We start from the raw sequence: 17,094 nt of genomic DNA, 5'->3' as shown, positions 1-17,094 counted from the left end.
TGTTTGTTTGTTTGTTTGTACGGTTACAACTACAGAAGTTTGATAAAATCTTTGGCAGCCCTATTTGCAAAATCCCATCTTAGTGAGCACGTCTGTAGTTTCTCAAATTTCGTAATGAGTGAGTCAGTGATTTACCTTTCGATAGATGAACCGCCATGTCAGAAAGAGTACAATCCCTCTGTCACTTTTTAGGACATGCCAGACGAAAATCTCAACACGTTCTTTGTTGCTTAGATCCCACCCCACTAAATCAGATGAAAGCAGAAACAAGGCTGATTTAAAAACTAACAAGCTCTAACTCTTCATCTTCCAGGATAGCTCTGCTGGTGATATCAGTGAGCTGCGCCGTGATGACGGTGGTGCTGGTAATCTACACGCACCACCACCGCCGGGTCAAGGTCTTCCGAGTTGCCAGCCCTGTGTTCCTCTCCATCACACTACTTGGGTGTGCTATCATGTATATGGAGGTGAGTTTGTCAATCAACCTTGTCTTATGCCTAGGTATTTTATAACATAACTAGAAGCTCACGACTATATCCCAATTGGGGTAGTCAGAGATACATCCATCACAAGATGAAAACTCACAACCCACCGACCTTTCTGTTAGACCAGCGCGGTAGGTGGTGAGCCGTATCGCTGTCTATACTACTAAGTGGTAATGGTCGTGTCAACTGCGTTAGTGAAAACTACATAACATAACATAAACAGCCTATATGTATACATCCCACTGCTGGACACAGGCCTCCCCTAAATCAACCGGAGGGGGTATGGAGCATACTCCACCACGCTGCTCCAATGCGGGTTAGTGGAGGTGTTTTTACGGCTAATAGCCGGGACCAACGGCTTAGCTACCCTTTGCTACTTTAGTGAAAACTACACTTAAGATAAATTAATACGCGCATGTCTAGTAAGTACTGGGGCTCTCCGATTGAAAATCATGCCGGTGAACCACAGGACCACAGAGGCTATTTTATTATGTAAGTAAGTAAGTATTTTATTTTAGCGAAAAGATTTCCAAGGATCGCAATATGTCATTGTCACATACGAGCGTGACGTCGCCCGCAGTGTGACGTCTCAGTTGATACTATGACAACTACTAGCATAGCGTCGCGCTAAAGCGCCCCGTCACGCCGCCAGTATGACGAAAGCTTAACCAAGAACCGTTATAAAATCTCAATTTTTCAAGACTACGGGTCTTATACAAAAAAAAAATATCGCTTCTAAAAACAACTATTTCATATAAAGTTTACTATTATTTACAGATGGCAGCAATATTTCCGGTGTTGGACAGATATTCGTGCATCGCTACAAAATGGACGCGCCACATGGGATTCTGCATCACATACACTGCTCTACTGATGAAGACATGGAGGTAAGAGGTTTGAATATCTATTTCAGTGTTGTTTTGTAACTGGCCAAACAATCAAAATCAATGTAAGTAAGTAATACCATTTTGATAGTATCCCAAAACAGGCAAGTAAAGAGAAAGTAGTAAAGTTTGGATTGGATTATACCTACTTATACCACTATTCCGGTTCTGTATGCAGGAAATATGACTCGGAAAACTATAAACTATAATTGCACGATGTCTTCTAAGTAAACTTCATAAAATCTTGCATAATTTGAGATGTAATGTGGTATCTCTGACTGCCCCAATTGGGAATTATCATTACCATTGGCATGGTCATTAGCTTAATGTTATGCTTTGTTATTAAGACTCTCTATAAATACTATCTAATCTAAATTATTTGTGTACGGTCCCCGAAAGAGTATCTAATAAATGACGAATACATTCAGCTCACGTTTTTCAACAATATTTCAGAGTGTCATTAACCTACCGCGTGAAGTCAGCACACAAGCTGAAGTTGACAGATAAGCAGCTACTACAGTGGATGGCTCCCATCCTGCTCATCATGCTGGTATACCTCTGTACTTGGACTCTATCTGCGCCGCCTGATGCTGAAAATGTAAGATTTATTTGTCTATTAATCCCACTGTGCACTCGCTCTATCTGGTGACTTGATTTTGGATCTGTCGAGTGGCCGGAAGCTAAGAGGTCCGATGGAATACTTTAAAGCATTACTTAAGTTATTTAATATTCTTTCTGGCTACAAAATTGATTAAATTATTGAGAATAACATATTGGAGCCATAAGGTACATATTTTTTGGAGAGGTTGGAGCCTAAATTAGAATATCATGTGCTTTAGGAATCCTGGCCTCCACCTCCAGAAAATTACGGTCAATATAATAAATTTAAGGTAACCATGTGGTGGATTTGGGAGGGAGCTGACCCCAAGATAGAAATATCTGGAAAAAACTGTTAAAGGATTCAAACACACCCCACTGTTATTGCCATTTTCTTCCTTTGCATCATGTCGATGGCGAATCATAGCCGTAGTCTGATTACACTAATTTATTTTTCAGATAACTGACAACAGAGGATTAAAGTTCAAGCAGTGTACATACAACTGGTGGGATCACAGCTTAGCTATAGGTAAAAAGCTTTGTTTATAATCATAAATATATCCACCTACTTTGAAAGAAAGAAAGAATGCTATATTCTTATCTTATCTTATTTAGCCTATACGATCCCACTGCTGGGCAAAGGCCTCCCCTTGATTTTTCCACTCCTCTCGACTTTGCGCGATCTCCGGCCAATCCTTCCGATAAGCATTGAGGTCGTCACACCATCTTTTATGCTATATTAACAAACTTAAATTTACCTAAAAAACAAAAAGACAGAAATATTTAAAAATATGTACCAATACTTAAAATACACATTGTGGAGGCGGTCAAAATAAAAAAAGAATCTCCCTCAGCATAATGCCCTGTCACATGCTTAGCACTGGCCGCGGCCCTGGTATTATGGGAGACCCATTATAAGCCACTTTGTATACTTTTACATACCATCCGCTGTGTATCATTATCTACTACTTAACTAGCGTTGTGGTGGAGTATTCTCCGTCGGTATCTAAGGTGCCGACTCCATTCGCTGAGAACACCTTTGCCCTGCATTTGATGTAAATTGACTGTTAGTATGACTTAGAAATTTTTCACGATGTTTAGTGTATCGTTTCGAAAACTTACCATATCCTTATGGCTATATTCCAGGTGAAATCTTGTTCCTGCTATGGGGCGTACGGGTGTGCTACCGAGTAAGACATGCAGAGAGTCTATACAATGAAGCACGACTCATATCTATAGCCATCTACAACATTTTCACTGTCAACTCGCTTATGATCGCCTTTCAGTGAGTACTTACGCAAATACAGAATCATATAATACCTATTATTTACCTCTACCTAGTGAGCCGTGGTAACTCATTTGGTAGAACGCTTGCCTCTCACTTTGAAGTCGCCGGTTCGAATCCAGCACAGGCCTAAACCAATGATTGTCGAATTTGGTTTCAAATTCATGTTTGGATTGGATCATAAATGATTATCAACTCAGCGGTGAAGGAAAACATCGTGAGAAAACACACATTCCCGCATTATGGGAGGCATACCTCCCACAAGTCACATATGACTTTACCTGTATTGAGCTGGTTTTCCCTTCGCGGGTTGGAAGGTCAAACAGGCAGTCGCTTCTGTAAAAACTGGATCTGTCAAATCTTCAGGTTGAGAAAGCGGACCCTGTGAAAAACGGGATAATTTTAGGGAGATGATGAAGTTTAGTGTTATTCTATTCTAAGACGGAAGATAGCGTTATTGAAAAGCTTACTTACACAAAAAGAAACATAGTTAAGATAAGCTTAATATTTATGTTTCCAGCTTACTAATATTGCCACGTGCGGGACCGGATATCAAATATCTCCTTGGGTTCATCAGAACACAGCTTTCCACTTCAACTACAGTGCTACTTGTCTTCTTACCCAAGGTAAGAAGTTCATCTCGATCGAGAAGTTCTTGTTTCCTTACTTGTATGTGCAAAATTTCCTAACCCAATCAAACCGAAAGAAAACGTTCTGTCCCCACAATACTTTTCATAATATCCAAAGCAAAATTATACTTTTATAATAAGCATATTTGGATCATAGTACCTAGATGCATCTTCTACTTATCGTGTGGGTTGGGAGGTGGATTATCAACCTCGCCAACCCTCAGTAACCTAGATGTATGTAAGTAATTAATGCAAGATGTGATGCAAATAAATAACCAAAAATGCTATAAGGGACTTCCCAGGCTACGTTGGTGAGCTAGTAAGAGGTACATCCATCGCAAGATGAACTATAGTTAGAACTAGACGAACGTTAGATCAACATGATAGGTGGTGAGTCGAATCGCCATCTATAATGGTCTATGATGATGATGGTTGGTCGTCTACAATGGTGGATGGTGGTGGTGGCTTGGTAAAATGTGGGTAGGTACTTAATTCAACTTCCGATGGATGTACTACCCCTATTGGGATATAGTCGTGAACTTAGTTTATGTGTCGAGCAAACTGTATTAGTATTCCTTTACCAATGTACTTATAAATAATTCAAAATGTCCGCTCAGGTGATGCGCGTAGTCCGCGGCACAGGCGACACGTGGGATAGCAGGGCGCGTGCGCGGGGAGTGCCGGCCTCCTCTTCACTCAACGGCATCGGCCTGGTGCCAGACGAGCCTCCTGACCTCTACCAGGAGAATGAGGAGCTCAAGGTATAGTGACCTTAATAATTTATATCTACCTGCTCCTTCTTATCGTGTGGCACAACCCTGGTGTTAGGGTTAGGTTATGATTGAGCCGCCAAAGGCCACTGACATGGCTCATGCAACGATTACTCACTTACATTTATAACGTGCCTTCCGAAGCACGGATAATCTTACTTTTGGACAATCAGGTGATCAGCCCCTAATGTCCTAACCAAACTAGGGATCACAAAGTGATTTTTGTGATATGTCCCCTACGGGATTCGAACCTATGGCCTCCAGATCGTGAATCCAACGCTCAACCACTGGAACACAGAGGCCGTTATCTACCTGCATATACTATGCATACGATTACCGAATGCTCTAAATATGATATCCAAGACAATGAGTGACCAAGAGAAACAACAATCGAGTACGCTGACAACGTGGTACCTATACAAGAGCATTCTAGGTTAACCAGAACGCCAACATAGCAACATTAAGTACCTAAAATAAACACGATTGCACACAGAACTCATTACCATAGTTAATAGCCGTAGCACTCTACGGGTGCACAATGACCTTATAACCCTTACATTCACTGTCTCTGTACGTAAGTACTGAAAGACGTAAGTAGTAGCAGGGGCTTTTATTGCGTTAAACAGAACTACTTAATTAAAAAAAAACTTAGCTATCCTACGCTAATTCTTTGATGTTTATTTCACAGGAGGAAGTCCAGAAACTAGCAGCTCAGATCGAATTTATGAAGATAGTTCAGATGGAGCTACACAACCGTCACCTGCGGCCACGGCCCGGCGGTTACTTCACCGCCAACGCCGCGCCGCAGAGCCCCATGCACCCTAAGACTGTTAACATCTCGCTGGTATGCAGCCCAAATAAAGACCTACCTAAAATAACTAATTACATGTCTCAACGCCTACTGTAAGTGCCAGGCGTAAGCAGCAGTACAAAGATAATGTCCCAATAATCCTTATAATGTAACTACGTAGGTGTATATCTATCTAAAGCCTTCCCTTATTAATAATAGTCTACCATGCTGTTCAATGCCTACATAATCTATACATGCTATCCCTTATGGGGTGAGAGCTTATGTGAGCAGAGTTACAAATAACTAATTGAAAGACAACTTGCAGCTTTAGAGTCAGCTTTTGACAACCCTGTGGCGACAAATGATCAGCCCATCTCACTAGTGATCGATTATTGTATTTAACATGGCTGGGGATAAAAACACTTGAACGCATTTTGTTTCTTTATGCAGATAAATGACCTAGTGGTCAGTTGGAGCAAGTAAATTAGTATGTGTTATTCCAGGAGAACTCCGAATGGCCAGGCCCGGTGTGACTGGTAGCGCTGAGCGACGGCGGCTGGATGTGGCCCGGACCGGTAGCGCGCCGCATCATCCGGACCATCGACGTACGCCCGCCCGCCTTCGTTTAATATTATAAATATCAAGCTTTCGCCACACTGTCGGCGTGACGAGGCGCTAACACGATTCTAGTCGTCATGACCAACTATAAAGTCGTTTTACGAACTTCGTCGGCGCTAATTTTGTCGCGGTTCGTGTTTGAAATATGTTACAGAGCTTTTACATTTGAGTAGGTCTATTACAAATTCTAGAACCGCCCTGAAGTTGAGTTAGCGCCCCGTCACACCGGTAGTGTGACGAGTTTCATTATCTATCTATCAACTAGTTTATAACAGACGTACGTTATTTTCTACGGAGTTGTTTATCGATTGTACTTAGGCTTATGTGTATAGTTCAGGGGTTGATATATTTTGCTGCAATGTTACGCACTAAAATAGCGCTAGTCGCGAATTGAGTTAAACTGCAGGTATGTCCCGGCAAAATATACATAAATCACTAGACACTTGATTCTAGACCCATTTACAAATCAGTAATCAAATAAATCATGTACTGTCTTGTTGACTTAGGTACCATGATTAAGTATGTGAAAAATCCAATGGATTAGAAGCCCGTGTACCTACTTAGTCGAGCTACTAAGTTATATAGGTACCTGTTTAATATAAGTATTTAGACGGCGTATAGATATCAAATCAGTTATATTTACATCAAAAATTATAATATATTTATTCTATTGTTTGTAACACTTATCAATAATAAATAACATTACGCGAGACGTAACTTGTATTTAGGTACCCTTTATTTGTAACTGTGTGTTCTTATTATAAGTCATTCCACACAAATAATTTATAGAATAAGCTACCTATTAAGTGTTACGAAATCTAATAGGTACCTACTATACATAAAGCCTATCGGAAATTAATAAAATCATCATGCAAAACAAGTATTAATATTTCTAAAACCATTGATGAAGCTAGTCAATCCATGAAATAAGAGTACCTTATTGATAGCAATTACAAAACACTTTTTTACTATGTTAATGATCAGATTTTATTTTTTTGTTAGTGAAATATTGTAGCCAATGAATTTAGCATATAAATGTTGAACATTGTTCACCATTAGGCCAGACAATAAAAAAAATGAAAAATGTTACTTTTATAAGGCATGAGGATAAAATTGAGCGAAATTTTTATTTAGATAAAATTTTACAATTATTAAGTTTTGTGGACCTAGAGATAAATATTAAATTCTTATAATTATGAATTAGGAGTGTATAGGTACTGTCATTATTCATGTATAGCTTAGAACTTAGGTGTAACAAAATAAATTGTAAATATGAATCAAGATAAAGCATAAATTCTAAAAAGTTGTACATAAATTCATCAGTAGCTGCTTAGTTATTTTATTTTTGTCTGTGATAAATAATTTTCATTTTTATTATCTCTATTTAAATAGATTTATTAAAGAAAATATATCTTTCATTTAAATTACTGATAATGTTGTATTTAACTGAACAATCATTAGATAAATGTTAATAGAGAGAAGCTTCTATTTCCTGTTACAATGATAGTATAACTGTATCTAGATATTTCATTATTACGTCTTTGCAAAAAGTTTTGCATTCTAGCGAACCTGTTTTATCCTTGCGTGTGAGTTAGCGGGAGTTATTATATTTCTACAGAGCCAAGCTCTTTCATCTATGGGTGTCAGTAGTGCTAAAGTCATAATGTGATACAAATATGTAGATAGAATAGTTATTACAAGAAATATTTAATTTTTACCCATTTATTTTGTAATTAACATATTTAAACTTCAGAATTTCTGGTATTAATTGTGCCAATTTATAATATTTACAAATTCATTTTAAAACAAAAGTCTTTTGTATACATTTTTGGAAGTATAAATTATTAACTGACTATAATGTAATATTGAATGTTATAGAATTGATGTAATAATTGTTATTCTCTGATATTGGATAGGCAAGTATTCTGTAAGAAGTTCTGTTTTTACATTAAAATAAAATATCTGTTTGCAATGTTTTATTTCATTATGAGAATGTAATTCAATATTCAATCATACATTCATAAATCTAAATTGTTCTTAAGGAAACTAATAGGTAATTAAACCTGTTTAAATCAAATTGTTATAATAAAAGATTTAAGAAAGAAATAAATCCTATTGTTGTTTAGAAATACATGAGAATACACTTTCAATTCTCGAGAAACTTTAAATTACAAGTATTGTTACAAAAGTTAGAAATAGCCACATAAAGAACTTTTATACTGCAAATACAACAAAGGTACTTGAAATAATAATATGTATCCCCGCACATACATGATTAATATTAATATAAAATCTCATTGTTTCCACTCAAAGAACAGTGCATCATCATTAGTTTCACTTTTCTCCATAAATGCTACACTATTACACAGAAACTGAGTTTCATTTTGAACAGTTTTCAACACAGCACTGCTTTCAATGTTTTTGTTAAATAAATCTAGCACATCCATATCTTTTTTGGCTGTTTCACACACATTTTCAATGGAAGCAATTTCTTCCACTTCTGCAGTAAGCAAACCTTCCATGAGCGCTCCCCTTTCCACCCTTTTTCGCAAATCTGCCACTTCATCATTCAACTTCTCATACTCCTCGTCATTTATTTCATGAAGGTGAACTTCATCCGCAGGTAAGACTACATGTGAAGGCACATTTAGAATCCTTTCTATTTCACCATCAATGACCCCAAGCGAAGGTTCCGTTCGGTCGCAATACAGTCGAATCAACTTGTCGCAGGAACGAGTTAGCGTAGCTTTATCCGTATCGTTCAGATCCAAAGTTTCATGTAAGTAAGACTCCATGTCCTTCACTCCCGTTCGGATTTTTTGCTCCACCATTTGGCGCACGGCTATTTTAAGTCGCTGAGTACCGAAGCCGAAGTGTTGGGTCTCATATTCTTCATCAGTTCCTCCGTTCCAGGGCTTCGTTTTTATCATTTCAAAATATTCTCGAATAATTTTACGAGTAATGAAAATAATTAACAAACACCTAACACCACAATACAAAAACACAAACAAATCAACGATTCAACGAACTTTTTGAATTTCCTTGTCTGTCAACGTCGTTTGTGTTCGACTGTCATACCGCCGAGTGCACGTTCATAAAAACCAAGACAATAGTAAATCGTCACATTAAAATAATTAAAAACAACAAAATTAAATACTGTGTTATTGCGATTTTCAAGATTGAATAGTTTTCATAGTAAAAGACTTCATTCAAAGCGTTAAGTCCAAGGTAAATCCGTTAGTTTCTCTGTCTACGGGTAAGCTATTTTTAGTTTCTTAAGTCACGTTCAAAAATAATCGTTACAAAAACCTTTAACACTTGGTTCTTTCCTATAACAATTTTTATGAACGTTTCCTTTTTTGACATTTTGTTTGTAGGTATTGCCAGTAAAAAATAAAATTGACGGATTTTGTGTTACAATTGACATTCGATAGATGGCGGAAACACAAACATATTATTAGGAATTGTCGAGAGATGGCGCTACACGAATATTTTTCAAGTTTTACTTTGCTATCTTGGATGACAACTCACGGTTCGAATTGGGGTAGGCAGAACCAAGTTGACAAGAGAAACCTACAGAAACTTTTTTCCCACTGAAATGCTTTGTGGGGTCAACCAACTCCATTGTGTTAGACATTAAGTCGAAACGGGATTACCAATCATACCGAAATGAAAATTGGTACCAAGCACACCTACCTACCTAAGCTCTTCTAAACGTAGGTTAGTAGATAGGTAGGTATCTACCTTATTCTCCCCATAAATCAATTTCCTTACCTTCAACTACCCTTTACCATAAGAAGGTAGGTAGGTAGCTAGGTATGAGAAACGACAAGCGTTCTAGTTAAAATCGTGTTAGAACAGAATCGAATTGGCAATAGTTCGACCCAATTAACTAAACGCCTAATTATTTTAATTTAGGAACGCAAAATTATACAGTCACTGCGAACACAAGTCGTAGTCGTAGGTAGGTATCCAAAGCACGACGAGAATGCTTTGCGAGAATGCGACTCGTCTCGCCGCTCGGAAGCGCTCAGCGGCCCGCGATTCACTTCAGCCCGGTTCAGTAATATCGCAGACCTCGTATGGTGTCGACGTACTCGCGTTATCACAATAAAAACATAACCTCGCCGGCTGCTATCGTGAACTTTCACTAGAACAGTTTTTTTTGTTACTACTCTGTTTTGACCGATATTGTTTTTTATTTTCGGCGTGATAGCCGACGCAAGGGCCCCCGCGCCGCGTGTGCAGTGAACAAAAAGTTTTATTTGAATTTGTGATTGGTTTAGATACAGTTTTGCAAGGGGTTTTGACCGTGAACTTGGTGCTGTGAATATCTGCGTTCCTGAGGTAAGTTGGCAGCATGACAATACCCATCTTACATTGTAAAACTCGTTATGTTTATTTGTAATTAATGCCCAGTGCATACGTTTTGGATTCCTTCCGTTGTACCTATTAAAACGTGAGTTTCATTCTGTACCTACGTAAGTAATCGTATTTACAAAGTGTGCCACCTGTTGTTACTGGTAATGTTTACCGTTATTGTGACTTTGTCATACATTCGGCGTTTTAATTATGAGATTAAACGAACTTACTTCACTTAAAGATTTTATAAAAGAAGTTTGTAACCGAACCGAACGGTCGACCGTTATTTTATCAACAACTTGTTTGAATTCGATCCGATCAAGTGTCACGTGCTTGATTCATTTCCGAGGAATATTTTCGCAAAAACATTTACTTTACACGCCTTTGTTGTAATAAGAAAGGTGATTGTTTATGATGGTAGGTACACACTATCATTTTACATCAGTTAGACTCTCCTAGCTGGCTTACTCATTGTTTTGATGATGGCACGCTTTTGTTGAATGAACTGTATTGTGTAATAAATAGGTAGGTGCTGTAGGGTACCTATGTGATGTGGTGTGTATCAGTAGGCATGAATTTAGTAGAAGTAAAGGAGTAACACACATCACAAGAAGTTCCTACCTAATCGAATTCTTTTTGTAGGTACCTAGGTACCTACCTATCATAGTACCTAGCTAAACTAGCTACCTACTTACCGTCATACATTTAGTTAGGATATATTACATACAAGGGTGCAAAATTGCTACCGAGGTAGGTACATCCTAGATAAATTATCACGAAAGAAGTCTTATTTTGACGTTATCTTAACACCTTAGTTAAGGTTTAATTTTCCACACTGGCTTTCGTTTTCGAGAACCTGTCTGGACGAGCCGAATGAGCCTTCAACTGTCAATCAAAATGGTGTGCTCTCGTTGTTTTTACTTAAATGCATTGCATAATCTGCCTAAGTACCTTCCTAACTAGGTACCTACCTACCTATAGATTTATAAATTAATATGTAAAGAACCAGTAATTTAAATGCAGTATCAGTATTCCTTATTCTATGATGCTGTAATCAATAGTAGCTACCTACCTAGATGCCTGGTATAAGTAATACTAGGTATACCAACTTCTAGGTAGGTATGTTGGGAACCTATCAGAGACATAACTAGTACCTACTTACCACCCAGACGTCTTCCATTACCAAAACTTCAACAACATTTAGGTACCTACCTGCGTAGGTACCTAATAATAAACAATTAAGGAACATAATTGTAAACTAATTAAATACAAACGTAGTAGGTATGCGTAGCACCTAGACCTTGTGACTGATAAGAAGTGTGATAACAAAGATAATGTAGGTACCAAAACAACAAAAAAAAATCTTAAAGAATCGTTGTAATTTAAATTAACGTATTGTTATCTACTTTTAGGTAGGTACCTATATCTAATGGGTTCGCACGCTATGAACACGCTATGGTCCTAAGAGGACAGTACAGCATTGAGCTGGGTTTATTCTACACACGAATGTATACTACCTATGTATTAACGGCATAGGGGTTCACTATTTACATATTTACTTAGTTTGGAAGAAGTTGTAGTGATTAGAATTGAGAAACGAATGCTGGACATGTTCATGGAGAATGAATGAATATAGACTTACGATGCGGTGTAAGTGGTTGAATCAAAAGAGGAAGACCGGCGCAAACATTGCGTGTTCAAATTCAGGATGTTTTAAAGAAACGTCAGGGGGGTTAAAATGGCCACATCGAAAGCAATTCATCTAAGAAAGCAATATTGCAATTTGACATTTACGCATAAAAGTAAGTGCGCAATGTATAAAAATGAAGAATTGCTTCGATGTGGCCATTTTAACCCCCCAGGTCCAGAGTCTAAACCGGTGAGCATGCATGAAGACTTTAATGAGAGTGAAAGATGCGAAATTGGTGTGTCAGGTTTGCAGTAAGTTTAATGCAAAGGAGATTGCTTAACTTTGTGTGAGCTTAGATCCAAATGCTGCCAAGGAATGGGAGTACCCACGTTGCAGGGTTTCGGTCTGGCCTTAAGATTATAAGTAATTATACCAATCATTATTCCATGGTTCTCGAGATTAGCTCGAACATTCAGAGCACTTCTATCGTGTGCGATGTGAGGTGGATTACCAACCTCATCAACCCTGGTGTCAGGGTTACTATTGAGCCGTCAAAAAGGCCTCTGACATGACTTATGTAACGACTACGTACTTTCATCAGTAAGTAATAACCGGGACCAACGGCTTAACGTGCCTTCCGAAGCACGGATCGACTTACTTTCGGACAATCGGGTGATCAGCCATTTTAGTGATATATCCCCATGATTCGAACCAGGGACCTCCTGATCGGGAGCCCAACTCTCAACCACTGGACCACGGTGGCCATTCAGAGCACTGTCTTCCTTAATATAGGTACGTATTTGTATCTATTGAAATCCGTGATACCTAGTCCTGTTCGAAGAACGCGTGACTTGCATCGTAATGTTACGGTTTGCATCTCAACTCTGCCTCTAAACTACTGAATTCGACTTTATGAGTTTGATTTTATGTTAGGATCATAGATAATTGATGTCACGTGGTTCCCAGGGCAAAAGGTTCGCCCCCTGTTACATGGGACTGAAACAAAACATAGTATATTATTTATTATACACCTCATCTCTGCCTTATACACTACACACGGGGACATAGTAGCTATGTTATGTTATTGAAAACTTTGAAAAGACGCTAAACTGTAACAAACTCCGGCTAAGTGCACCCAAAATAGAAATTTTATTAGACACTTCTGCAATAAAAGACGACATGCGAAGGGCAGTCAATAGTAAAATTGTAATGGTTCTTCACCAAGCCTTTATTTGTCTACGTCATCCCCTTTTGACCCACTTCCGATTGTATTTTTGGCTTGTCAACATCTCTGCATGTGGTGGTCTATATTAATAGGCTAGTTTCCAACAAGTCAAACCAATTAGGTGCTTTTACTAAACGTCAAATCACAAAATTACCATAGAATGTATGAAAAAGCACACTTTGATGTCGCATAAAAACGTAATTAATGATGGATTTGTCATTCAAAATTTGTAGAAAAAAGGAAATGTTTTTCATTAGTTTTAGAACTGTCTTTTTTTGGTAATAGGAATAATTGATTTTACCTTTTGATTGAAAGCATGAATTGAACCTCACTCGATGTATTAAGTATGTACTGTTAGATAGAAAAAAAATCGATCGACTGATACATCACTATTCTAATGAACGTCACAACACTAGCTTACTAAAATGTTATCATTATTTTGGGATTACTATCTTTATTGAAATATAATAGATTTCAAATGGAAGTTTCCATTCATAAATCCGAAAAAAGAAATATTGCGCCACGAACAGTTTCTGTTATTTATAAATAGATAGTAAATATTTTTAGAACAATGTTTACACAGCTCATCAATCTTCTTTTAAATACCTACTTCACGGGTAAAAATGTAGGTGATAAAACAAAAATAATATTAAAAGTGTTACATATTACCTCTATCGACATGCAGGAAAATTGTGAATAGGTATTTATCGAAGAATGAAGGAAACTTTGAGAATAATCTGATGACTCAATGGGTGGTAGCGAGCTGGCGACATTGTCTCGAGAAATTTTGAAGTACTTAAAACATAACATAAGCTTACGACTATATTGCAATGGGATAGTCAGAGGTACATTCATCGTAAGATAAACTAAGTACCCACAGCTCATCGAGCTTCCTGTTAGACCAACGTGACAGGTGGTGAGCCGTATCGCCGGCGAGCCAACCGTGCACAATGACAACTGCACTTTAGATAACTTAATAACTCATTGGTGCCAGTCCGATACCGGGTTCCAACCGGCGCTTCCATGTTGAGAAGCAAGCCGGAAGCCGGTGTAGGTACCAGTCTCCTCAGGAAAATTGTAAAAAGGTAGTTATCGAAGAATAAAGAAAACTTTGAGAATAATCCGATGACGCATTGGGTGGTAGTGTGCTGGTGGCATTGTTGTCTCGAAAACTTTCTAGGTACTTATAAATGTAGTTATGAGTTACTTTTCTGATGCATTGTAAAGAAATAACAGTTCAGTGAACTTCTTGTTCGAGACTGATGTAGTTGTGAAAGTGTACATTTTATAAAAACACAATTTAGTAACTGACAGTCATTGTACCAAAAGCGATGGAGTGCGACTCAGGAACTGTCAGCCCACTCTCAATTCAGATAGGTTACATCGCTTCACAGTATATCATGATGATGTTAGCATTATGTAAACCTTTGTCTACTAATCACAATATGTCATATCATCACTAATTTAAGAGCAGCTCTTGTCGGTGTAGCATTCTCCATGCTACTTTTTAGAGAAGAATAGGGCAGTGGTTTCCCCCTTGTCTTCCGCTCCGTAGTGCTGTCTGACGCGAGTGTGATGGCATCCGACTATGTCAGGTTCCTGGTTACAGTCCCTGTGACTCAATGTTGACAATATGTCACACACAAATCGTTTATATATACTTACCTTCAAAGTTATGTTAAAAGGCCATGACTATGAATTTCCCACAAAATACGCTACGTAATTTACAATGTGTGTGTGCGAATGGTGTGTAATTTGTCGGGCAATTTGCGAGATTAATATATTGTCCTATTAACAGACTTATCTCGGTACCCTCGTAATCGTACTGTGGGTAATGAAGCTAAGCTATTTACTACAATGCTACGTTATGATACCAACCCTCGCGGAACAAATTATGTCGAGTGTTTCAACCAATAGCCGTATGGCGTCTATCTATGTAGATATCATTCGCTGCTTCTATTGCTCGAAGGCCTCGATATATTGCCGTGCCGACCCAGCTACTGCCCATATACCTAATGTTGTATTTACTGTCGAAAGAAAGCGTAGAGTTACGTTACGATATGTTAGTTGTAGTTCAATCTGCTATCGTCCGCGAATTTTCTGCTTAAATCTTCTAGGATACTAGTGTAGGTTTCTTTCTTTCTACAAGCAGATTTTTACCTCGAATAGCTTTATTAGTTAAGAACGTCTAAGGCCCTGTGCCGAGGTTCTTTGTTTCTTCGTCTATTCAGATTGTCTATTCAGCTGCAGCAGTCTTAGGCGGATGAGACGTTCGAAAAAACAAATAATGTATTCTTCGCTTTTTTGTATTACAATTTACAAGTCATACGGTAGCTTTTGCTGTTTTGAAGTTTGGTTGAATATAACATAGGTATGTTTAAATAACAATTGGCGTTCTCAAGGTCGCATATGGGATTGGCCAAGGGCATTGACAGTGAACTTTATTAAGAAGCAATACAAAGGCTTCCGTCAAGCTTGAGGTGATTCGAATTGAAGCCATTATTCGATTCATAACCAGCAGAATAAGTCTAATACGTACCCTACTTCTTTTTTCTCATCTTTGGAGTCCAGCCACTGAATTTATACTTACACGTATTATTCCTTATTCTATGCTTCGGGAGTGTACTCCCGGACACATGGGTTATAATGTTTAAAGGGAGCCTTTACTGCAAAATGACCTTAAAATATCGAGTGAAAGTTCTTTAATTTAAACTTTGTAATCTCTTATTTTTTTCAGAAGAATACTCAAATACTCACCGCTTAGCTTCCTTTGTTTTTCAATATTCTGAATTCAAATTGGAAACAACACGGTATTGGAATTAATTTTGAATAAGCCAGCTTCAAATCTGCATACATTTTTTTTTTGTTCAACCAAACATTTTTTATGAGTCCTTTTAAAGTCGTAAGAGCAAATGTCCTTTTAAAATCCAAACCCCATTGTTTAACTATTGTGTCCGGAAATCTCGGCCGCAAGAGGTTAAATATTACAACAACACGGTGGCTCAATACATGTGTCCGGAAATGAATAATAGTGTGCCAACACTTCTTCAATGTTCTCGACACTGATTTTCAGCGCTTTTCGCTATCGGCCATAATCCTCTCATACAATGTCTGAAACCGAGGTTTGCATTCATCTAGGCCTACAATTTAGAAAAATTGATTCTAATTTACAGAGAACTTAAACATCAAATCAACACAACAAAGAAATGAACAAGTCAATTAAACCGTTCTGTACAACAACCACTTTGTATCGCAATCGGTTCGCAATTTTACTGTTTTACAGCATAGATGATAAACAACCTAAATATAATGCCGATAAAATTAAAATACAAAAAATAGCATGGGTTATATATCATTGCGCATAAAGCATTCTTATTTTTAAATTCTTGCCTAAGTAATGGAAAAAAAGTTTAGAAAAAAGTGATGATGGCAAAGGCAAACATGTCCGTTAAGCCCTGCTGTTTCTTACAAATGATATCATTTTAATATAGGTAATGTAAGTTCTAGTATTCTTTTAGTATAGATATAGTAGATATAGAAGAAGGTACACTGACGCGTAGAAGTTTTCGTTCGATCGTATTTAAAATTGCAATTAAATCGGGTAAGTACGTCTTTAGTTTAAAAAAATATGACGTAAGAATGCCTGAAAACAAACTAATTGTAAACTTAAATTTGAACCACGTCAGATTATTTATAGATTTAATATTCGCAACGCTTTCGTACTTCAGCGCCGTAACTTTTCAATTCCATTTCTTATTCGCAATGTTTCTGCTGGAATCACATCTAACATGATAGCCAATAGCCGGGAAACGACCTTCT

General features: G+C 37.7%; 3 protein-coding genes across 6 annotated transcripts in view; 2 read left to right on the top strand and 1 right to left on the bottom strand.

Moving 5' to 3' along the window:
- The window catches only part of LOC126374077 (probable G-protein coupled receptor CG31760), a 101,016-nt gene extending 93,809 nt beyond the window's left edge, over nt 1-7,207 (top strand). For 2 of the 3 annotated variants that reach the window (XM_050020547.1, XM_050020548.1), the window contains 9 exons: nt 314-467; nt 1,263-1,372; nt 1,823-1,967; nt 2,426-2,495; nt 3,113-3,251; nt 3,772-3,877; nt 4,498-4,641; nt 5,339-5,494; nt 5,944-7,207. In XM_050020547.1, coding sequence (XP_049876504.1) covers nt 314-467; nt 1,263-1,372; nt 1,823-1,967; nt 2,426-2,495; nt 3,113-3,251; nt 3,772-3,877; nt 4,498-4,641; nt 5,339-5,494; nt 5,944-5,973 — 1,054 coding nt within the window. In that variant the 3' untranslated portion in view covers nt 5,974-7,207. The remainder of the gene's footprint in view (nt 1-313; nt 468-1,262; nt 1,373-1,822; nt 1,968-2,425; nt 2,496-3,112; nt 3,252-3,771; nt 3,878-4,497; nt 4,642-5,338; nt 5,495-5,943) is intronic. The other variant, XM_050020549.1, reaches the window with a different exon arrangement.
- Nucleotides 7,208-8,019: 812 nt separating this feature from the next.
- Nucleotides 8,020-9,069, bottom strand: LOC126374092 (uncharacterized). Its single transcript, XM_050020566.1, has one exon. It carries the CDS (start codon nt 8,986-8,988, stop codon nt 8,353-8,355), a length of 636 nt encoding a protein of 211 aa, XP_049876523.1. The 5' UTR covers nt 8,989-9,069; the 3' UTR covers nt 8,020-8,352.
- A 1,054-nt stretch (nt 9,070-10,123) lies between these two features.
- Nucleotides 10,124-17,094, top strand: part of LOC126374064 (dual 3',5'-cyclic-AMP and -GMP phosphodiesterase 11) — a 277,630-nt gene continuing 270,659 nt past the window's right edge. For both annotated transcript variants that reach the window (XM_050020522.1, XM_050020521.1), the window contains exon 1: nt 10,124-10,405. The gene's annotated coding sequence lies outside the window, so the exon portion shown is untranslated. The remainder of the gene's footprint in view (nt 10,406-17,094) is intronic.

Source organism: Pectinophora gossypiella, chromosome 16, assembly GCF_024362695.1.
Source record: "Pectinophora gossypiella chromosome 16, ilPecGoss1.1, whole genome shotgun sequence".
NCBI classification, from domain to species: Eukaryota; Metazoa; Arthropoda; class Insecta; order Lepidoptera; family Gelechiidae; genus Pectinophora; species Pectinophora gossypiella.
This window is presented reverse-complemented; position numbering and strand designations above follow the sequence as displayed.